We start from the raw sequence: 23,460 nt of genomic DNA, 5'->3' as shown, positions 1-23,460 counted from the left end.
CTAACGTGAGATTATCGATGGAAACCCAGCGATAATCTCATGTAGTGTGGCGTTAGCTTGCTGATCGGGACTCACAAACTTAGCCATGATATCCACCTTCCATAGGATATCACGGCTAAGTCAGTCCTGAAGCAGGTGTAAGGAAAGTATCAATAACAGGGGTTATCGCTACTTTTCCTGCCGCTATGCTTCATAGCGTGGGGCTTGATGATAGGAGAAATGTCGCTTAGCGACATTTCTCCTGTCATGTTAGGTCAGGAACGCCCACTTTGCATCTCATTAGAGATGCAAAGCTGGGCGTTAGGAATCCCCACGCTAAAGCAAGGTTTCACGCGTTAGCGTGGCCTTGCTAATTAGGCGATAAAATTATCGCCGCTTTTCGGCTAAAAACAGCTGCAAAAGCAGCGATAATTTTTGATCTCCAGTTTGTAAATATGCCCCTATCTTGGTTGCCAATAGGGCTAGAGACTTCCCTATCACCATCTTTTTAAATTTTTAATGAATTATAGATGTTTATAAAGGAGTTACCTCTTTTCAAAGGCGTAACATTTACTAGGAATTCATATTTGTTTCATGTCTGGTTGCCCTTTTGTTATACTGTATCTGCTTCAACCCTCAAGAGTCCTAGAAGGCCCAGCTTTCCATCTCAGGCCATATCCGAGAGAGAGACGACGCATATATGTGTATGCAAGTGTTATTTGTATAGTGTGACCATTGACATAAGGCAGTAAAGGCCTGTACAGGATCAAAGGCACAAATACACTCAAAGAGTGAGTAGAGAGATAACTGCTTTCTGAAAGGTCACTGGAGCTTGCAGTGATTTTTACAGAAGTAGGCCTTTAACTCTTTTCAAACTTGGAGCAGGGTTGGGGCGGCCCTGATGGATCCAGGGATATTGTTCTAGATCCTGTGTGCAGAGATGGAAAAGGCCTGCTGCTTTGTCTTTCTTTTCTCACACTTCTTTTAGTTCCAGTCTGTTGCTGTCCTGGTTGCGGGTGTGCCGAGAGCCATCAGAGAAGGTTCCTACACCAAAGATGCTGGACTACACGTCGTCCAATGCCACCTTTGACATTGTTAGATGCAACTTCCGTTTTTGGGAAAAGATCCAACACCAGTTTAAACTGTTTCTTTGGTACACACAACAGCCCGTTAAATGTGTGTCTAGCATACATGGACATAGCCATTTTGTGTACGAATAGTATTTTCAGGTTGAAAGCTTTGATTGATTGGTGACTAACTGCATAACTTCTTTCAGCTTGATCTTAATAAATAAAAACAGAAGCTTAACAGTTTGATTTACTTCCTTTCCAAAAGCCACAACACACCGTGCCTGACGTGTTCATCTGGATGCTCAGCAACAACAAGAGGGTGGCCTACGCCCGGATCCCCTCGAAAGACATCCTTTACTCGCCCGTGCTGGAAGAGAAAGGCAGCCACTGCGGCAAGATCAAAACCCACTTCCTCAAAGTGAGTTATCATTCATGTGACTATCTTCATATCCTGCTTTGCAATGGTAAACATGCTACACAGTCCCCCGGGGGGACCACGCGCACTGATCCGTGCTTTCGTCAAATGGCTGTAAATTGTAATACTGCGCAGTGCCGGAAGATTGCAATCTCTGATGGGCTGAGCATGGGCCATTACAGACGAGCCAGGCAGCCTATGTGCATTTCCCCAGGCTCAGTGTTATTTCAGGATATATCAAAAATTGATTTTTCCATAATTCGAATTTGACGCCGAAATGCCATGCAGTGATGGGCGCTGTACTGTGGTTGCCTGCTCCTCCTGAACCTCTTAGGTAATGTGAACTTTCTAATAGATTTAATTTCTGCTGTGAGTCCCTGCTCATGTCGGGTGTGATATGTTTTCTTCTTAAAGCATAATGGAGAGAGGGGACAGGGAGCCAAATTGAAATAGTAGGTCCAGCACCCAAGCTCCCAAAGGCAATCGTTACAATCACTGAGGGGTAGCTTTTCCTAAAGAAAAGAGGATAGATCAACCTATCATGGTTGGGGAAGTATGATCCTCTCAATAAGGTTGGATAGTGGAAGAAGTGAGGAAATTTCTGTTTAGACTTGGTGCCCTCACACACCCTTGCGAGTGTCATGCTTCATCATCGGACGTTGCTACTCGTGGGGGTGGCGCAGCTGTCCCCCACGGGTCCCGCGAGAGGCCTATTTAGCGGAGATCATTTAAGGAGATGCCGTAGTTGTGCATGCGGGTGTGTGGGCCTGGAAAAGTGAGTTGGTGGGTTAAAATTATCTTCAGTGGAACCCAGAACCTAGTTTTATTCAGGGGTCCAGAAGATAAGGTTAAAATATGTGTAGGATGTGGAGGTCCTCCTTTGAGCAAATGTGAGGAGGGGTGAGTATTTTACCGCTGCTCTCGCATCCGTGAAGTAAAATGTGAATATAAAAAGTGTTGTTTTAGGTCAACATGTTTGGCGCTACGGTGGGTCCCTAGTGGATCCAAGTGCGCTTCATCAGGACCAGGTGAAAAAGTGATAAATCAAGTGAAAGTAAAAGTAGGAATCAGGGAAGAGGCGCCCTCTATTCCTACTGTACCTACAGTCCAGTGTCAGTGCGTATTAGCACTGATTAGAATTGTCAATTGAATCCTATGCTCCAACACCTGTATTAAGGATGGTCGGCCACGCCGGCAGTCAACCGTGTGTGCGCGTGAAAATAGTCATTAATTCCGCAGTGAACCGTGTGCCAACCCTTCCTTTCTCGCCACCGGCACATAGGATTCAATTGACAATTCTAGTCAGTGCTAATACGCACTGACTAGAATGTTCTCATTTGCCGCTTTCACTGTGGCTCTGCATTAGAAGCACACACCTGAGATAATGAACCAATAAGAAATGTATTCCTTCACAGGTTATTACATACATACATGCTTGCAGGTACTTCCTTTCATCTGGTGGAAAAACCTTGCACATATTAAGCACTTGTAGTTCTTCGGCATGGCCCTAAACTGTAGGGTTTTTTTTTACAGCAAAAAATAGAGCTTCCGTTTTTGGATACAACGTCTGTCCTTCAATTCAAGTGCATGTTTATGACTAATAACATATTTAGTACAAGTAACAGTGCAACTCATTTTAATAAATTTTATATTACCAGAAAGTTAAACTAAGGGGCCGATTCCGATCCGGGTCGGAAAGCACTCCGACCGAGCCAGATCCGGAGTGTTTTCCGACCGAGCCGGAGTCCTGCAGTCCGACCGAGCGAGTACGATGCGGCCGTATGCTGTCGGACTCGGTTCGGTCGGACTCCCATAGAAGTCAATGGGAGCCGGTCGTACGACCCGTACATGGGCTCCCATTGACTGAATTGGTACGTCGTGGACAAGGGCACCCCCTACAGTGGGTACGGGTCGGTGCCATCCGCACCGTACATGCCTGAGTTGGGGAGACCCATGGGTCTCCCCCTGTGTCCGAGTCGTAGGGCTGCGGGTGACAGGGGTCCGACGCGGACCACCAAAGGCAACCACCCGGACAATTTGCAAGCCGGACCCTCCGGCTCGCACAGGCTGTCCGACGCGTGCATCGTACTGGCTCGGTCGTGAATCGCATCCATTGCACGCCACGGTTAGCTTACGACCGAGACGTACGGAGCGGTTCGTACCCGGAAATGACTCGGTCGGTGAATTTCATGTGGCTCACATCGTACTTACTCGCTCGTACAGCTGTACGAGTCGGCCGGAAAACACGCGTACGGCTCGTAGTTTTTCCGGCCGGATCGGGTTCGGTGCCCTTCCGACCCGGATCGGAATCGGCCCTTCAATGTTAGACTATCCATAAGCTGCATCTCTAAACATACATCCTTAACTGCAGTCAACCAGTCAATAAATTCAGACTATTAGACCTCACCAATTTTTACCAAATACCTTATATCGGTAGTCTTCCCACAGTAACGCATTTTGTGTTTTTGTCATATTTTCAGCACTGACTCGCTTATTTATGCAACTGTTTTGTAAACAGCTACCCTCTGCCATTTTTAGGCAGTTATTAATAATTAATAGGTTCCCTCTGTACAGTTGTAGGGATGTGGGTGGCAGATGTTTTCTCTGTACCTCTGTCACCCTCGCTCTCTTTGTCAAGATGGTGTAATCGTTAATACATTATTATGTAAACCTGCTATCTGTTCAAAATATGATCTTCTTTTTTGAAGTAACTGGACCTATTTTGGGTAAACGCTGTTTTGTCAGTCCTGATTTCCACCCCCACCACCCTCTAATTTACCGAAACCCTCCCTTACCTTCACCACCCTCACCCGCACTCCCTTTCCCTACCCTTCCGTTCACCACCCCCGCCTGCCCTCCTGTTCACCACCCCCACCTGATTGTCAAAGGTAATAGTTCGTCCATAAGTGAGACCTATTGGCTTTGCCAATGCGTGTCATCTTTAGTTTTTTAAACTATAGTCCCAGCCAGACATGCTGCACAGATGCTGAACAAGTTCATAGAGTACACCGGGAGTAGAGGGGGTTAAAGACTACAGATCGGTTTGGTATGAGACAAACACAGAACATCTTGGGTAGCTTAGGAAAATGTCAAAATGTATGCAAGATCTGTGGGGTGTAGGATGATCTGGTAACTCCTGGGCGATCCTTATTGCAGTGCAGAGCATATCTGGCTTCCTAGTTGAATATTCCTCTCCGTGTCCTCACCACCCTACAAGGCTTCTGTTCTTGCGTATCTGTTTCATTTACTTAATTGTTTAACACAATTTAAAAATTAGAACTTAACAGGTAACGGAGCCCTTTGTTCCACTGCTGCCATTTGACACTGCTAGCTGACATTAAAATAGGTATTCTTAAAATATTGCGTGTGCCGTCTATGCCTTGAGAAACCACTTCAACTTTTCAGACAAGGTCAGGCGGTACAGAATCTTTCTGGAGATTTACCATGTCAGCAAAAATGTTTAAAAGCTTAACATCTGCAGAAGCTCATGCAGCAAAAATATCTTTAATGACCCTGAAAAGTTGGCTCTGCTTTTTCGCATCGATCGGCCTTAGCATTGCAATGCGTGACTGGCCTAAAATTTGCACTCAAAAACAGCAATTAAAGTTATGATGGGAAACACAAAAAATTACAAAATGAAACTAGGTAAGCTGTAAGAAACGTTTTGTTTGTGACATGGTATTTGCACTAGTGCATCTCTAATTAACTGGACGCTAGAAAGGGCCAGTGTCCCGTCTATGTTTAATAGTGTCCGAGAGGCATTTTTCATCCACTTCTGATTTTGTTGTGCAGTTCTGATACATTGTATGGTATTTGTGAATTCGGGTGTGCCATTGTTATGGCCTAACAACACTGTCTGGTGTGGTAATTGCAGAATAGGCCGGACCAGGGATTTCAGTAGCTTCTTATATGATGGAGAAAGACAAGTGCACCTGAGAAGGGCTCGGGACGTCCACTCCAGTCAGAAGCTGGGAAGAGCTTGAGACCAAAACGGAGAATGCGTTGTAATGTACACTGTGGTAGTGCTGGGCACAGAAAGGAGCATTGCTGATTCCATGTCAAGGGTAGAGGATGTGACATAATGGTCACAGCTGCCCACTTTGGAACGGGGCAACCAGGTCCAGCTTTGAGTCTCGGGGTCGGCTCAGCAGCCTATGATTCTGGGCAAATCACGACATCCAACCGTGCCAATCAAGCAAATGAATGTGTCCTAGTGTAACGTAACTGGTTCTCATGTAAACCGCTATAATGATCTGCAAAAAGAAAAGGCTGAAGACGTGATGGAGAGTAAAGGTGCAGTGAGTAGCCTGGGCCTCCCGGGCCAAAATCCGGAGAAGAAAATTACCTCCCAAGTAGTCAGCAGTGCCAATTGAGGATGTGGTTGGAGCAACTAGAGTAAGTGGGTGGAGCCACTGGTGGAAGTGGGTGGATCCGAGGGAAGTGGGTGTGGCCTCCTAAAAAAAATTGAACACCTTCACTTCATATTTTACACAAATTAACCACTGGTCTTCCAGCCCAATAGCCTAGGTACTTAAAGTATGTAATGTAAATGTAATGTAAAAATTACTTATAAAGCGCGGCATTCACCGGACGGTTTCTTGGCGCTATTCACTTTATTCAACAAGAGGCAGAAAGCGGGGAGAGAAGAATTTATGAGTAAATGCCATGGAAGAGGTGGGTTTTTAGGAGAGACCTGAAATGAAGGTGAAAGGGAGAAAGTCTCAGTTCCAGCGGCAGAGAGTTCCAGAATGAGGGTGCCAAAAAGGAAAATCTGAGACCTCCGTGTTTTTTGTGCTTGAAGCGGGGAGTCTGAAGGAGCGCAAGATGAGAGGAACGGAGGTTCCTGGAGGGGGTATAAGGATGCAAGAGGGAGGAAATAAAGGAGGGGCCGGTGCCTGACAGAGATTTATGAGTCAGGCAGCCAAGTTTGAACTTGCAGCGCTCCGAAACAGGAAGCCAGTGGAGGGCCTTGAGGAGAGGACGGACGTGGTGATGTTTTGGTTGGTGGTAGATAAGGCTTCTGAATCAGCTGCAATCTGTTGATTTGGTATTGTGGGATGCCAACGTACAGGGCATTGGCGTAGTCGATCCGAGAGATGACTAACGCCAACAGTGCCAAGGTGAGGGCTTCAGTGGTCAGAAAATGGGCTATTTTCCGGATCTTCCGGAGCTGAAAAAAACAGGAGGACACAGTGGCACTGACCTGGTGCTTCAGAGAGAGGTCTTGGGAGATGTAAACCCCGAGGCTTTTCACTTTGTCAGAAGGGTGGGGAGGAGGGCCGAGGGAAAGGGGCCAGAAGGTGGAATTCCAGGGGTTGGATGGGCCTCCGACAAGAACGAGCTCCGTCTTGTCGGGATTGAGTTTAAGATGGTGAGTGCTCATCCAGTTACTGATATGGCAAAGGGTGGACTGGAAATCTTGGGCCGCTTCGTCCGAGGAGTCGAGATTGAAAACGAGCTGTATGTCATCAGCATAGTTTAATGCAGTGACATTCCTACCGTGGAGGGAGCGGATCAAGGGGGTGAGGTAAAGGTTAAAAAGAAGGGGTGACAGGGATGAACCCTGCGGCACACCGCAGGTGACTCTCGTCCGGTTTGCCGTGAACTGGGAAAGGCGGACCGATTGATGGCGGTCCGCAAGGAAAGAACAAACCCAGTTAAGGGCCGTCCCGCTGATGCCTGCCTCTTTGACACGGTCGACTAAGATGGTGTGATCGACCGTGTCAAAGGCCGCTGACAGATCTAAGAGCACCAGGGCTTGACTGATGTTGGAGTCAGCGCCTCTACGAAGTTCCTCCATAACAGAGAGGATAACCGCCTCTGTCGAATGGGCAGGTCTAAACCCAGCTTGCTGGGAGTCTAGAAAATTGGAGTCCTCGATGAAGGAGCTGAGGACGCTGGTCACATGCGTCTCAAGTACCTTGCTCAGGTAAGGCAGAAGGGAAATGGGGCGGAAGTTGCCCAAGACCGTGGGGTCGGCGTTGGGTTTTTTTAATATGGGAACCACTTTGGCGTTCTTGAACTGACTGGGGACTACGCCGAGCAGGAGAGAGTTGTTCAGGAGGGCCAATGGAGGGCCAGGGCAGGTCGAAAAAGCGGTCCGGAGAATTGCCGGAGGGCAGCAGTCTGTGGGGGAACCAGATGAGACTTTGTGGAGCAGGGGAAAGAAGTCTTCTTCGGGTATAGGAGGGAGCTGTGTCAGGGAGCGAGAGTTGAGAAAGGGGGCGGCCTCTGGGAGGGACATTACTGGGGCCCCGGAGGAGATACTGTTTTTGATTTTACTGATTTTGTCTATGAAAAAATGGTTAAGGGAATCGCAGAGTGCCTGAGAGGGGAGGGGTTTGATGGTCACCCTATCCGGGTGTGAAAGTTCCTCCACAATAGCAAAGATGTCTTTAGATTTTTGCGCGGCGTTGAGAATTTTTGTGGAGAAGTAGGCAGATTTTTCAGCTGAGATTGCATGTTTGTATTCTCCGGATAATTTTAGGAAGTGGGCTTTTTCTAAGGGGTCGTAGTTTCGGCGCCAGCGACGCTCGGCTTGGCGAAGTCCCAGTTTAAGGGTTTTGAGGCTGTCGGAGAACCAGCGATGTGCGTCGTGAGGGCGCTTAGTTTGGATAGACTTAAGGGGGGCGACTTTGTCGCTGGCAGATTCCAACCAATCGACGAGTGCGGCTTCCTGGGAGTCTAGAGGACCTAGGCCGGGCGGAGCCGAAGATGTTAGGGAGGAGAGAAAGAGGTCGAGGTTAGCTTTATTCCAGTTGCGGGCCAGGAGGCTAGGGCCTCGACTACGGGGGGTGGTGGGGGGACCAGAAGAAGGAAAGAGATTAAGAAATGGTCCGACCAAAAGCAAGGAAGGATCGTGAGTGATTTGATTTCAAGGTTGTAAGTCCAGACCTGATCTAGGGTGTGGCCTTTGGAATGAGTAGCTGTGTGGACATGTTGACGGCCATTGAGGCCGCTTAATAGATCGGCGAAAGCCAAAGAGTGGGGGCTTTCATGTGGGTCAGATAGCCAGTAGTTAAAGTCTCCTAAGACCAGGAGTTTGATGTTATTGAGTGTGAGCTGGGATAGAAGATCGCCAAAGAGGGAGGGGAAATTGGGCATGGGTTGAGGGGGGCGGTATACCAGGACACAGGTAAGAGGGGACACCGAAGATTTGAGTCTAATAGCCAGGCAGTCAGCCTGGGGGATGGTGAGTAGAGAGAGGGAAGAGAATCTGAGAGAGAGTTTGATAATAGCGGCTACGCCACCTCCGGATTTGCCAGCTGGTCGGTTGGCTTGGAGAATGTAATACCCAGGAGGAATAGCTGCCAAGATGTCGGGGGAGGAGTCCTCATTCAGCCAGGTCTCAGTTAGGAACAAGATGTCGGGACGGTCTGAGTCCAGAAGGTGGTATATGTCATGTTGGTGACTGACAAGAGACCGGGTGTTGAGGTATGCAACTGCTAGCTCCATGTTGACAGGTGACTGAGCAGGCCGGGTTATAGAGGGTGGGAAGGAGGCAGAGTGCTCAGGGGTGATGGAGGATGAAAGGGCCCTGAGCTCTGGAAAAACACTACGGGCGTCGAAAATCCCCAGTTGGAGTAGTTTTGAATGGCTGGAGGGTTCCAGCGGCCAGAGAGAGTGTAATGCAATCAGGTCCCTAGGGGCATAGGATGTGATTTGGGCAGAGTAACGGGCCCCGGGCCCCTGCCGGCCGCGGACGGGCGCAGACGGGCTTGCCCTAGGCGCACCTTCGGCGCGCAATCGTCGCGCCCGCTGCGCTTGTCCGCTGCGCTGCCGGGGGTGACACATGTTATATACCAGTGAGAGAGAGGGTTGGGAGGGGGCGTGGCCTGCGCGAGTGGGCGTGGCCTAAGGCTCGCGGCGAAATGGCGGCAATAGCAATTCAAACACCTCACCCGCTGCTGCGATAGCTCCGCTGTGCGGGGGGTGTCAGAGCCAAGTGATGAAGATATGCGAGGGGTAAGTGCAATCAAGAAGTATAAAATACACACAATAAGCAGTTTTTTTTAAAAAATAGAGCGAAGAGCGCTACTCCCGGCTGTGCCTCAGGAGAGCAAAGTGAGTCTGGGGATGGCGCTTGTAGTCAGCGCTTTAAGAGCAGTCCTGGCGGAGGGGGCGGGGCCTGCGCGAGTGGGCGTGGCCTAAGGCTCGCGGCAAAATGGCGGCAATAGCAATTCAAACACCTCACCCGCTGCAGCGATAGCTCCGCTGTGCGGGGGGTGTCAGAGCCAAGTGATGAAGATATGCCAGGGGTAAGTGCAATCAAGAAGTATAAAATACACACAATAAGCAGTTTTTTTTAAAAAATAGAGCGAAGAGCGCTACTCCCGGCTGTGCCTCAGGAGAGCAAAGTGCTAATTTTAGACTAGCCTCCTCCACTATACAGTAGCAACAGGTATCCCCAATGGCCGTACAACTGTAGAAGCACATTGTCACACCTGAGACGGAGGTAAATAACTGTTTGTGACCTGTACTTTGAGATAATGCGCTGCTATTGGCTGAAAATGTAGCACCATTTGTAGGCATCTATAAAGTAATTACAGAGTACAATAGGGCACAACACAATTTAATAACGCAAAGCAACATTACAACATAAACAGAACAGGGCACTGTATAACAAAACAGTCAATACACAATACAACACAAAAAAACAAAGTCCAGCATATCAACAATACAATGCAATAATACAGTACAAAAACAACAACACCATAATAAACTACAACACAGCAAATATGCAGAAATATGCTTGCCACTTATTACCACCACCACAAATATGCTTTAAAGGAATGGTACTAAATGGTGGTTGCACCACGTACTTCTCTACTTACCACAAATATCATGTAATAGTACCACTCAAAAATGTTTTATGATCTGTCCCTCTTTGTCCACTTCCAGCATTACAAGCTCACTGATAAGTCTAATTATTGTTACAAAACTGTTTGCATGAGCTAACCTGAATTTATTTGAGTGCAAATCTGGTGGCGGCGGCAATAGAGCGATGTAGGTTATGAGGGTGTTGTAAGGTCATACATGATTTAACGCATAAAGTACGTATTTACATCTTTGAATTACACAGTTACATTACTTTGTCACATACTTAGTGTATCATTTAAAATATGTACATTTTACATTTTATGCACAGAGTTTAAATATTTTCCCAGAATTACATGATTTTAGATTAAGTACCAAGGGCAGGGTTTAAACTCAAGACCATAATCTTAGTTACTGCACTACATCTTCTTCTCAAGTATGATGGATACGTAGACCTTTGCATGCTGAAACATGAATTGATACCTTTCTCCAGAAATAAGAACACACCCCTCAACAAAAGTTAAACAAGACAAATGGAAAGTAAAAATGCAATGTTTTTTATCAGGAAACTCTGGTACACCTTCAAAATCCGTTTCTCCAAATAGGTAACTTCATGTTGTGCACCTGTCCTGTTCAAGGAACGTTTGAGGTTCACTGGTCAATAATTTTTTTCTCTAATCGAAGGTCATTTACATTTTCCAATTGTGCTATTGAATAGAGGATGGTGGCTCAAAATTAGGAAAATGTTAAGCCTGTCATCCTGTAGGTGGTCTTCCCCCAAACCTTTTGCCTTACTCCTACATTTTCTATGACCTCGTTTTTGTTTTGCTTAATACTCTGTTCCCTGTACCACTGCTAACCAGTGCTCAAGTGTGTGTGCTCACTCCCTAAAACATGGTGACATTGGCTTACACCCAATTGGCATGTTTAATTTCCTTATAAGTCGCTAGTGAAGTTGTACTACAGGTACCCATGGCCTGTCAAACATGGCTCGGGTCTGTTTTTGCAGCCTGTGAGTGCACTTATAAACTGTTCTTTTGACCTGGCAAAATAAACCTTTTGCTGGGCCTGAACCTTTTTTAATACATGTTAGTCACACTTATTTAGGCCCTACACAGCCCAGAGGGAAGGGTACATTGTATTAAAAAAGTTGGGCATGTACTGTCACATTTTATATATCCTCAAAGTGAAAAACTCTTAAATTTGTTTATCACTACGGCGAGCCTGCTTCTCCCATAGCATAACATGAGTTATCTTACTGCATTTAATAAGAGATCCTTTTCAATTGGGAGCAGGTAGGAATCTTGATTTTGGTGTCTAAAGAATTGTAATTTTTAACCCTCTTTAACGTGAAGTCCGATTTTAAGTAACAATTCTGAAAATGCCAATTTAGGATAGTTGTTAAACAAAGAAGGCTTGGGTCCTTACACTACCTGGATTGGACCACTATAATATTGTGTAACATGCAAGATGCCCAGATAGAACATTCATAACAAATAAATGATTAAACACGACCTTAGACTGTAAATTCCAAAGCCCATGTGATTTATTTCACTTTTCTTTTACCGTTTTTGGAAAATAAGATTAAACCGTTATCTTCATGTCATCTTGTCGAGCAATTCTTTTTTGTCATGTGAAGAGACATTTTGATATTTACAAAAAATCATACATAAACAACTTATAATGCAACACAGTGAAATACAATAGACAACACAGTAAACATAAGAGATAATCCTAATTGTGATGTGTAATAAAATACAAGTAATCTGTCCTTGTTTGAACTCTACACTGGGCAGACACTACAAGTTCATTGATAGAGGCTTGTGCTTACTGTCCTGCCAGTGACTAATCCTTAGGGAGTCGTAATTTTCAAGGGTGCTGTCCTGGCAGGGAAAAAAAGGGATGTGGAATATTCCCTCGCGGCACACACAGTCTATCTTCTCCCATAAGCGGACGTCAACGCGTTTCGAACCCCATCCTGCTGGGGGGTTCTCCTCAGGACTTGGACTTGGTATTGAGAACTGTAGATTTAAATAATAAACGTGTATTTTAATTCTATGGTCCCTGCTCCACACCTGATGCTTAATCCACTATTTACATTCAATTTCAAGGTACCTGCTTCGTTGTCGAGGTACCCGAAAGTTGATATTCAGCAGCGAGTGATTCTTTTAGGCCTTGTGGCTGCAAATGGCAACATAAAACATGTGCTGTAATGCTTGCTGGAAAACCTATTATAAGAAGTAATGTGCAGATAAGAAAGCACCTCATACCTTAATCCGTTAGAGGGTACCATAATCCGTTTTAAGAAGGTCTAGTCTCTATATGTTGTACACTTCTTTCTCTTTGCGTGTTCTTTCTGAAGGGAGAAAGACACTGCTCTTAGTTGCAAAGTTGTCGTTTGGGGAGAAGGCTGTGAGCCGTTGGTGTGCGCCATTTAAAGTGAGCTGGTGACGACTACAAGGGGAATCTCGCGGTCCCCGCTGCCTGATTATTACGCTCCTTCCTTTGCATACCCTTTAAGACTCGCTCATTACACGGGAGGTGTTTCAGTTATCTTCTAACTTTCTGCACGATATGGTCAAACGCTCATGAATTCAAAAGCACTTGCCTTCTGTTGGAAGCAACCGGACGCGGCAATGTTCGCGGGTCTCTGCTCAGAGTCGGCTGGTAACTGCGGCCTTGATTGCGAGATTCAAATCGACCTGTTTGCAAAACCCGAACTGGATTTGGATAAGTTAACAACACTGTTGCATTCTGAGAGCCAAAGTGAAAGAGAATATTGTTGGTGTGCACGTCAGGCTGGTAAATCACAGTTTTGCAATTTCAGACAGCTCATTGAGACCCCGCATGGCCGTATCAAATTCCATAATGAAAAATGCTTCTTTTTGAGTTAAAAGAACTTCAGGGTCGCTGCCCCTCAGGTTCGGTTTAATGGCACACAGGACTGTCCATTTAAATTCATTTTCAGAATGTTTCAGTGTAACAAAGTGGTTCACCATAGGCGTAGTTAGGACTTTGTTCTTCAATCTAGAGCGATGTTGTACGATCCTTAGCTGGTTTTGCCTATGTATGTTTTTTGACATGGACATACAATGGCATACACCACGTTTTTGGTCTTGCAAATAGTAAATTCACTATGCGCCAATGTCTTTGCCCACCTGTGCAGTTGGTTCCTTCTATGGAGGAATTGCAAACCGAGCAGCTGCCGCATTTATGATGGCCATGGATCGGTTTCAGATTTAAGATAGTGCGTAAACTGTCAGTTCTTTCTTGGAATGGCGCAGTGGTGCGTATGACTTGTTGTCCAATATTGAGGTTCTTTTTAAGCGCAAATAGTGGGGGGTCCAACGTTTGGTATGGATCCTTCGATAAGGTGCCAATTACTTCGGATGATCTTCTTTAAAGGTTGAGTGTGGGGTCCAAAAGTCGTTATTCAAACAATACGTTCAGTTGTAAGTTTACGTTTTTTGGTCAGCAAGTGTTCCCTGGGCGTAAACCAGGCTCTCTTCAATGATTGTCTAAGAAGTTTGTTGAGGTAACCTCGCTCCTTTAGTTTTTGGCTCAATGTCTCAGTATGTAATTCGAAGTCCTCGTGTCTGGTACAATTGTGTCTTATGCGCACAAATTGCCCGTAGGGCAAATTATTCTTTAGATTTCTAGGATGGTAACTTCTGAAATGCAGGGCATTGTTTTTGTCTGTTGGTTTTGTGTACAATGTCATGATCAACCCATTGGTGAAGTTTTTACATCTACATCCAGGAAAGGGAGGTTCTTTCTACTATGTGCCAAACTGAATTTGATGTCCGGGCTTCAGTTGATAAGCCATATATGGAATTCCTTCATTGAGGTTTCTAAACCTTTCCATATGCACCAAACATCATCGATATATCTGTACCATTGCATTATTTGTTTGATGTCTGGATTGTTGTTGTAGACAAATCAATGTTCATACCGGGCCATATATAGTAGGGCCATTTTGGGAACAAAGGGACAACCCATGGCTGTCCCTTTGACTTGTAGGAAGAAATCCTCATTCCAGGAAGTTCCTTCTGCAGCAGTATCTGCCAGGAACTTGGGCGTTGTGTTTGGGTCTGATCTCCAACTGGATCTTTTCGTAAATCAAACCGTGTCCACATGCATGATGCTGCTACGCATGCTGTGGAAGATTCTTCCGCTGCTGCCGGCCCATGTTCGCCCAGAAGTAGTTCGCGGTACCATTCTGAGTAGGCTAGACTACTGCAACGCACTACTTCTGGGAGCCCCAAACAAATTGCTGGCCAAGCTACAACGCGTGCAGAATATGGCAGCCAAGCTAGCCCTGTCCCGTCGTCGATCTGACTCATCATCTACGGCGCTAGCCGATCTTCACTGGCTACCAGTTTCACAGCGAGTCATCTTTAAGGCGCTTTGCCTGGTGTTTAAGGGACTTCATGGACAAGGACCGGTTCCACTGCAGGAGCTGTTCCAGTGGTATGTGCCCACTCGCTCCCTTAGGTCACTGTCAGCACATCTTGTGGTAGTCCCAAAGGTATTGAGGGCTCGCATGGGCGGCCGAGCCTTTGGTTTTGTGGCGGCCAAATATTGGAATTCTCTCCCTTTGTTGTTGAGAAGCTCTAGGGAGTTTCTCTCTTTTAAGAAAGAATTAAAAACGTTTCTCTTCCCTAGGTCTGCTTAATTTCACCTGTCTGCTATGTGTGGTGTCGGTATAATTGTCTAAAGCGCCAGGATACCCTTCGGGTGACAGTCTGCGCTATACAAATATGCCATACAATACAATACAATACAAATTTGAAAAAAAGAAATCTGTAGAGATACAGAAGCCAAACTGAGAATAAACTCCGTTGGTACTTGGTGTGGTCTTGGTTGTAGATCCAGATAAAATTCCATTGCTTCTAGTGCATCCTGCTGGGGAATTTGAGTGTAAAGGGATGAAACATTCATGTTACTAGAATATGTATGCTTGGACCAAAGGCAAACCCTTCGACTTTGTTGATAAAATCCATGGTGTCACATAAGTAGGAGGGGACATCTAGGAGAAAGGGCTCCAAAAACACGTCCACATATTTGGACAGGGGCTCTAAAATAGAGTCACACCCAGACATGATTGGTCTGCCGGGGGGATTTGTAGCATCTTTGTGGATCTTTGGCAAAAAATATATAGTATTGGTGTCTGTGGGTATTTTTTAATGAGATAATCAGCTTCCTTTGGTCCCAAAATTCCACTTTCAGTGCCTTCGATTACTATCCTCGATATTTCCTGCGTGTTCTCTTTTTTTGGATCCTGCTTGATGCGCGGGTACTATGTCGGATTTCATACATGGCTTCTGCTAGATAGGCTTCTTTGGACCAAATGACCACAGCGCCACCTTTGTCTGCCGGCCTAATGACTGCCAGTTTTTGATCCTTCAAAGAAGTGATGGCCTTTTTGTGGTCCTGTGATACGTTATCTTTGACCTAGGCTCTTTTCTTTCCAAGGACATTCACCGACAATAGTACTGTGTGTTCAAAAATTATGATGTCCTTTGGGATACTATAAACAGGGGGGAAAAATGTCGATTTGTTGCATAATCCTGATGCCTCTGATCTTGTGGCGTCTTCCTTGTCTTTAAAAAAGTCTTTCAAACGTATTTTCTGGAATAATTCCATGGCTTCCATTTTTACTTTTGTGAAATCAAATTTTACCCCAGTGACAAAGGGAAGTCATGGTTCCAAAACCGCTGTCTGTTCTTTGGTTAAAATCATGTTAGACAGATTGATGACGAATGATTTTTTAATGTTTTGTAGTACTGTTGTCGGGTTCTCATTTCCCACGGTTGTGGTTTGTATCTTTCGCTTGTCTTTTGTTGGCCTGCCCCTAAAAAAGAAGACTTTCTCTGTTGGTTTTGATTAGAGGTGCCTTTTCCTCGGACTGAATCACCTGTGTATTCTAAAGATGATGTGTCGGAAAATGTTAGAAATCTCCTTTTAGAGTGCCCCTGATATTCTGGCAAGAACCTTCTAGAATAAGGTTTGGTATAAAAGTCCTCTTTTAAGTATGACGAGATCGACGAGCAGACACAAGCCATTAAAGATAATCACACGGCCGCTGAGGTTAAAACCTTACTTGAGAAAATTTAAAAAAAATCTCCTCATTCAAGGATCATACGATCAACTTAAAAGCCAACAAATTTGAGAAAGACAAAAAATCTTTCAACATCGAAACAGTGACAATTTTCGTTGGGATGGATTCACAAGCAAATCCAAAATGAACCTGTGCTTAACCCTCTGGTGGCTTGACACAAAAGCAGTAAGGCTTAACTTAGACACCACAAGGCAAATCATATACCAAATTAGAAATATAGAGGAAGATTTACTCAATTATTTGAGACCAAAACGCCAGTACGAAGATATGTAATTTTAAAGATTTATGTAAAAATAGTACCTTAAAGCACGAAGCGCCAACTGTGGTATCTGTGGTATCTGGTTCTGCCGTACCGGGACAAATTCACTAGTTCAGGCCAACCACGATGGAGCAAAAGTTGGATACAGGGACCAAGTTAGGCCTGCTGCAAGAAGTTCCATAAATCCTGGTTGCGGAGGGTTGTGAGATTGTGTGTGGGGGGATGCATCTCGCAGCAGCCGTTCTGATGGACTGCGATGTGAGGTGCTGCATCGATTATGCATCGCACAGAGCCGATTCTGGGGAGCTGTGGGTTTGCATTGCGAGGTCCTAAGTTGAGGATGCGTCATGCAGTGGTGATGCCAAGGAGTTGCTGCCAGTAGATTCACTGGTATACCTGCAAATGTTAGGTATCTTACATCAACTGTCCCTGGCCAGTGGCCCTAGGTACAAATGCCCATCCAACCGCTCGGCTTGAGCGTGGCAGCAGGAGCGTCTGTCCTGACATTTGCAGGTATACCGGTGAATCTGCTGAACAGCCGGATCATGGGTTTTGTGTGACACTACATCGCTTGTACTAGTGCACTTTTATATTTATTGTTTTTTTCTCACACACTTTGTAGTAGCTATTTCAAAAGAGATCCTGAAGAAGGCCACAGCACTATTATAGGTCAATACGACTGAAACATGTTGATCACTTTTCAGTGCAGCTGTCTTTAATTATGGCAGCCACGCTACTCGATTTTTGTTTTTAATCCTGGCACCAGGAAGCATCAATAAACTATGGTAGGCTTACCTTGGAGCTAGTTTTAATCACTCTTACTCACTACTGTTACATCAGCACTGCACTACCTGACTCACACATTCACTCACATTGGGTTTTAGGAATACCCCTCCTCTTCACTAAAACATCCCTGAGCTCCTCCCTCACAGTGAGGGGGTTGTAGCCCGCGTCACGACTAGGCTCGTGACACGAGGAGGTATCCCCATGAAGAACCATGACACCTTTTGTGTGTGAGAGAAACTGTCTTTAAAAGGGACACTCCCCTTTTTCCCACAGCACTGTTTTCTCCTCTTTCTCTCATTGGGACTACCGTAAGTCACTCTCTCGGACCCGAGGGCTCATTGTTTTTTAGATTGTCTGCATTGGGGAGAGTACCGTCGCAGGTCCTTTAAATCTCCTCTAGCCCCCCCATTGTGTATTATATATTAGAAAGCACATGGCATTCCAGAATTGCATTTATTTTTCATGGATCTATTGATAATCCCTGGCTATTTACCCAAAACCAGAGATATTAAACTTCAGTTCGATAAAAAGTCACATTTCTCCGCTTTACAGAAGAGTTGATTCTGTTGAAGTCTAACTCGTACCTGATAAATATATGAGTAATTCACTTTAGGATGTCTGGAATAAATCAAAATGTTGTCTAAATAGTTGTACAAACTGGTTTAAGATGTCCAAAAAATGTTATCCATCAACTGTTGAAAGGCTACCCGGGCATTGCTCAACCCGAAGGATATCACCTAATATTCATAATGACCCAGCGGTGTCCTAAAGGCGGTCTTTCACTTATTCCCTTCCTTGATGCGCAGTAAGTAGTAAGCTCTATATGGGTCTAATTTAGTGAAGATCTTTGGTCCTCTCACAGATTCTAATGCATCTTTCATCAACGGTAGGGGGCATAGGTCCTTGATGGTAATTTTATATAAGCCTCCATAGTCTGTACAAGACCTCAATTCACTAGATTTCCTGGGAACAAAAAAAACTAGACTTCTGCAGAAGATGAAGATCATGCTATGATGCCACTGCGTAGATTTTCTTCCAAATATTGCTGGAGGACTTTCGTCTCAGCCTCACAAATAGAATACATTTTCCAAAAGGACTGATAGCTCCAGGATCACTTTGGATGGCACATTCAAATTCTCGATGGGAAGGTTCGATAGTTCCCTAGGCTTTTCAAAAAGATCAGAAAAGTGGAGATATTGAAATGGAATTACTTGGAAGGTACTTATCATTCTAGCATATGAATGATTGCTCTTTAGTTCTTTAGTTGTCCAATGGCCCTCAGACGCTTAACCGTGAAAATAAAAGAACTGAAAAAATAGGGATATGGCTTGGATTTCCCAGTTGATATATAGATTATGGCACATTTACCATGCAATCCTCAAAATGATTGTTTGATTGGGAGAGGATATGAGATCATTTCTTGGGATTCTGGGATCCGAAAGTCAATCTTAGAGGAGTGGCCATTTCTTTCACAGGTCCACAGGTCAGCAGAGTACTATCCATAGTCTGTTCCTGTTCAGGAGATTCCTTTGTGATTCGAGATAAAGTGTGTTCCTTAGCCCAGGATTCATTGAGGTATAACCTGCTGCCCACTGACCACAATCTAGAAGGGTGGAAATCCTTCCTGAGTTCACCTTAGGTAGCTCAACCTGGATGGAAAAGGCAAGGGACCGGGTCTGGCATATACTGAGGGCCTCGAAGGGCAAGCAGACAGGTTCAGCCTAGATGTTCTGACATACAGAGACCATTCTTTTGCCAATTGGCTCACTAAGCTTCTGAGAGGGAGCTGTGGGCTGTGCCAATTTTTAATGGCTCTTCTCTGGTGGAGGTCGAGGATCATTCAGGGGATGACTTAGTTCAAAAAGGTACCAGCAAAGAGCTTCCCACTGTTGGATTTATTCAAGCCTTTCATCTTTTGAACTGGCATTCTTGCAGGTGATGTTCGATCATCAAAGCTTGATCCATCAAACATGCAAAGGTGGCCAGTGGATGGAATTAACCATTTCATCTTTAATTTACTCGATCTTCTCCCTACGAAAAAGGGTCCTCAAGGTCAATTCAACCTACAAGATTTCAGTTGCTAGCTGGCAGAATTGTGTGATATAAGACAAAACATTCTGTCAATCTTGATTAATATCACTAAGAGCCTCTCTGGCACAATACTCCAGATCAGGGCTCTCAAACATTTGTTTAAAAGCACCTACAAAAGTGGCATAATTGGAAGGCAGAGGGCCTTCAGTTGCCACTAAAGGGGGTCACGCAAGCTAACGCAAGCCTTGACAAGGCACTGATTAAATTTCCGACCTTAAATCGATCTTGTGAGAATTTCATCATGCGGAAGGCAAAGATCACAGTCAGCGAATCCAGAAATTTCTTTACTTTGTTTGGGTCCCCAGAAAATCGTGGAGTCACAGGGGATCCATTGGAACATCTGCAGTTCTTTTAACAAGAGTCTAACATAGAGCAAAATGTTCATCATGCTGTTGTTGTAGGTCTCTCATCTACTATTGAACTGTCTAAACCAAGACATGCATCTGATCCACTGGCCCACCTGAGCTTTAGATGTCAGATTGAATGTTGGTCATCGCAAACTGTCACAATAACTACACCTGGTGGAGTCTCTCAGGTTACTTTTAGTATCGGACGTCCAGGTCTTCACAGTCTTCACAGCCAGAGAAAAGGCCGACCCCTTCTAGTAGGCATGTCTCCACCGACACTAATTACCATCAATCAGAAAGTGACCCTCATAAGGAGCCCCAAAATCAGAAAACCACCAGATGGTGGTGAGGCTCTGGAGTCTACAAGGTTTTAACTCAAAAAAAAGCCAAGCAGCTCAAGGAAAATACAGACCAAGGAAAATCCAATATTACCGACAGGATGCTTGAAGCAGGAGCTGTAGAGTGAGGAAGGAGCCTGGAGAGAGGCAGAAGAAGTCAGAAAACTGGGAAGAGAAACACCAGGAAACAATCCATGAAAAGATCTGGAGTGAAGAACACAACTAAGTACTGCTTGAAGCGTGATAACACGAGGAGTACAAGGCTCATCCCCTTTATAGCAAAAAAAGCAGGACATGATGTCAAACAAGCTGTCCTACTCTTGGTTTGGGAAAAACTATGGCAGATTTGAAAAACATGGTGGCCATTTTGAATTGGGAAGTATACCTTCCCAAGGACCTCCACTGAGGAACCCTAGGAAGGAGAAGTCTGGAGATGCTGCATGCATCTTGTAGAGGAGACCCCCATGGAGATGATTGTAGAAGGTCTCCTCAGGAAGGGCAGTGGCCCACTAGGGCTGAAGGGAGTCTACCTGCAGCACTCAGTGCTGAGCAGGCAGCACATCCTGCCTTCCGAAAAAGGGGCCCAAGGGAGTTGGTGGTCATATCAATGTCCTTACTACAGCAATTTTATTTCCTTAACCACAATATTTCTGTTTTACATATTTGAATGACGTGATTGTCAAATTCCAGACTCACTTTGGAAACCTCCAGAAATCATGAACTTTTCTGCGCTCTGAAGACAGAGGGATGTGGAGTGCACCTTGTTGCCAAGCAGTTAACATCTTGCCATGGGAATGAAGGATTGATTGATTTCTGTTAGTTATGTTTTATGTTCAGATTTGAACCTATATGAAGTCTTCGAGTATTACTTGGTTATAACAAAAAAGTTATCCAATCAATCACAGGTTACTGAATGAAAGAGGAGTTGAAATGCAATCTAGGCTTTGAAAAAGGGACAAGTGTTGTGAAACACGTGTTGGTTGTTTTCTTTGATTATTCAGCAAAAAACATTATTGGAATATGTATCTTGTGAAACATCACATACTTGGTCATGATTAAGACTGTAATTGTGTTTATAAAAACTGTTCATGCAGTATTGTATTAGTTTGAAGGTTCAATTGAGCAGAAATGTAATGTATAACAACATACAACTGACAAATAATATTGTGAGAAACATATATATGATATTATCAAATATAAAACTGCATTTTGAAGTATGAAATTGGAGTGCCTCTTAAATCTTTATTTAAATGTATTAATATGTAAATGTTAGGGAGGCAACTAACATTATAGAGAACACCTGCACGCTGGACACAGTAAGCCAAATTGCCCAACAATTGTTACAATCATTCTGATTAAATGTGGGTGCATATAAAAATATACATAGTGACACAATTAATTGTGCTCTTAATTTGTGCTACAACATTGGTAAGGAGGAAACGAGGTGCCAATACATAATTGTGCTTTATTCAGACTAAATAAGTGACCATCACTTAAAAATGATCACACATTTTTTTCATTTTAAACGAACCATGATTTGAATATTTTGTTGCCTGACTATCTTGAATCAAAAAATTTAGAACAATGTTTGGTGTGTGTTTCCTTAGCTCCCAGGAAAACGTCCTCCTGGTTGGAATGTTCAGGCTAAAGTGGATGTGTATCTTTGGCTTGGACCCATGAAATATTCCCATGTGATCCTAGACAACCTTCCTGTGGGTTATGAACTGGAAATGCACTCTGACACTGCTGGGCACCATGGTTCTTCACCAGCCGGTGTAGTCTACAAAGGTAAGACAAAACGTATACTGCCTAATGTCCAACTAGCCTGAGAGTACTGCATTATTCACCAATGGTGTAAACGAATGCTAGGACTAAAAAGCAACTGTGACTAAGGGCCTGATTCGGATCTCATTAAACGGGTTTCTCCACACACCGGTGATGGACATGCCGTCCGCAGAAATATAGATCTCACAGGGATATAATGGAATTATATATATATATATATATATATATATATATATATATATATATATATATATATATAGAGTGGACAGGATATCTGTCACTGTTGTGACGGAGTAACCCGTCCTCCAAGTTCTAAATCGGGCCCTAAGTAATGCGAACATTTGCAACAACTAAACTACATTACTATATGTCTCTTTATCAAGATTATTTAATTTTGTGAAAATACTTTAAATGTATTTATCTTTGGAATATCTTATTGGAGGTGGTAGACTGCCAGCACAGTACTGACATATCGGCTCTCCCTTGCATCCTTCAATCATTCTCTCAAGGACTATGGCAAACCAGAAACACCCCAAAACCCAGCTGACAACAAGCATACAAGTGCTTTAGGTGTACCGCTCCACAAGTTGTTGAGAGGGGCATGGTGCCCTCTTCCAGCCCTGAGTTGATGGTGCCAGCTTAATCTTATGCAACCCATTACCTCAAGTCTGGCCACCATCCTTTTCTGCCAGTATGGGCAACACACGAATACACCATCCCACTGGCCACATCAAAGAGACATAACCTTCTTTTCGATTGTGAACACAATCATTGTAGCATTTATTAAAGGATTGTGTTCCCAAGTGTAAGCAGAGATGACAAGAAGCCATTATTAATATGTTCCCCAAAACTCCCATCTTTAAGTTGAAAAGGCAGAGTGGCTTCAATGCACAGAAAGAAAGGACAATATTACATTAATCAAATCTAGCTAAAACATATTATTGCAGCAGGAAGAAAAGGAACAGTAATTGATGAGAAAAGGCAAGAGTGCCATTCGCAAAGATACTATGCCTTGGTACTTTAGTACACAAAAGACTCCTTGAGGCTCCTGGCCAATTGGCAGGGATGTTCAAGCTTTATTCTGGCCTATTTTCCTCTCTTCTGATAGTCATTTATATTGCCTTCAAACAATATGCCCCCTTTGCTATAAAAGAAACCTTACCTACCAAATTGCATTACTAAACATTTACAAACTGAAACCCCAGATATATTGTGGGTCATTTCTGGAGAGGGATATGTTATCTACTATACTGCTTTCTGTAAAAATTATTTCATGCTGTATTTGAAGTTACTGCATCCTTTGTGTCTTCAGGGATAGTTTATGTTCAGTGACAAGTATTCTCTATATTGGTTTCCACTATACAAGCCACTGTTGTATGTGCACAACTACATATGTACTTTTTTACATCATCAAATGGTCATGATCACTTCGTCATGCCTTCTTTTAGGATA

The 23,460-nt window shown here is 44.3% G+C and overlaps 1 protein-coding gene across 2 annotated transcripts in view; it reads left to right on the top strand.

The window, feature by feature from the left end:
- The window catches only part of FER1L6 (fer-1 like family member 6), a 974,281-nt gene that overhangs the window by 680,505 nt on the left and 270,316 nt on the right, over positions 1-23,460 (top strand). For both annotated transcript variants that reach the window (XM_085604988.1, XM_085604987.1), the window contains exons 18-19: positions 1,315-1,467; positions 21,831-22,011. In XM_085604988.1, the coding sequence (XP_085461114.1) occupies positions 1,315-1,467; positions 21,831-22,011 (334 nt within the window). The remainder of the gene's footprint in view (positions 1-1,314; positions 1,468-21,830; positions 22,012-23,460) is intronic.

This window comes from Triturus cristatus, chromosome 5_1 (assembly GCF_964204655.1).
Source record: "Triturus cristatus chromosome 5_1, aTriCri1.1, whole genome shotgun sequence".
Taxonomy (NCBI): domain Eukaryota; kingdom Metazoa; phylum Chordata; class Amphibia; order Caudata; family Salamandridae; genus Triturus; species Triturus cristatus.
The sequence above is the reverse complement of the archived record's forward strand: the minus strand, read 5'-3'. Positions and strand labels throughout refer to the sequence as shown.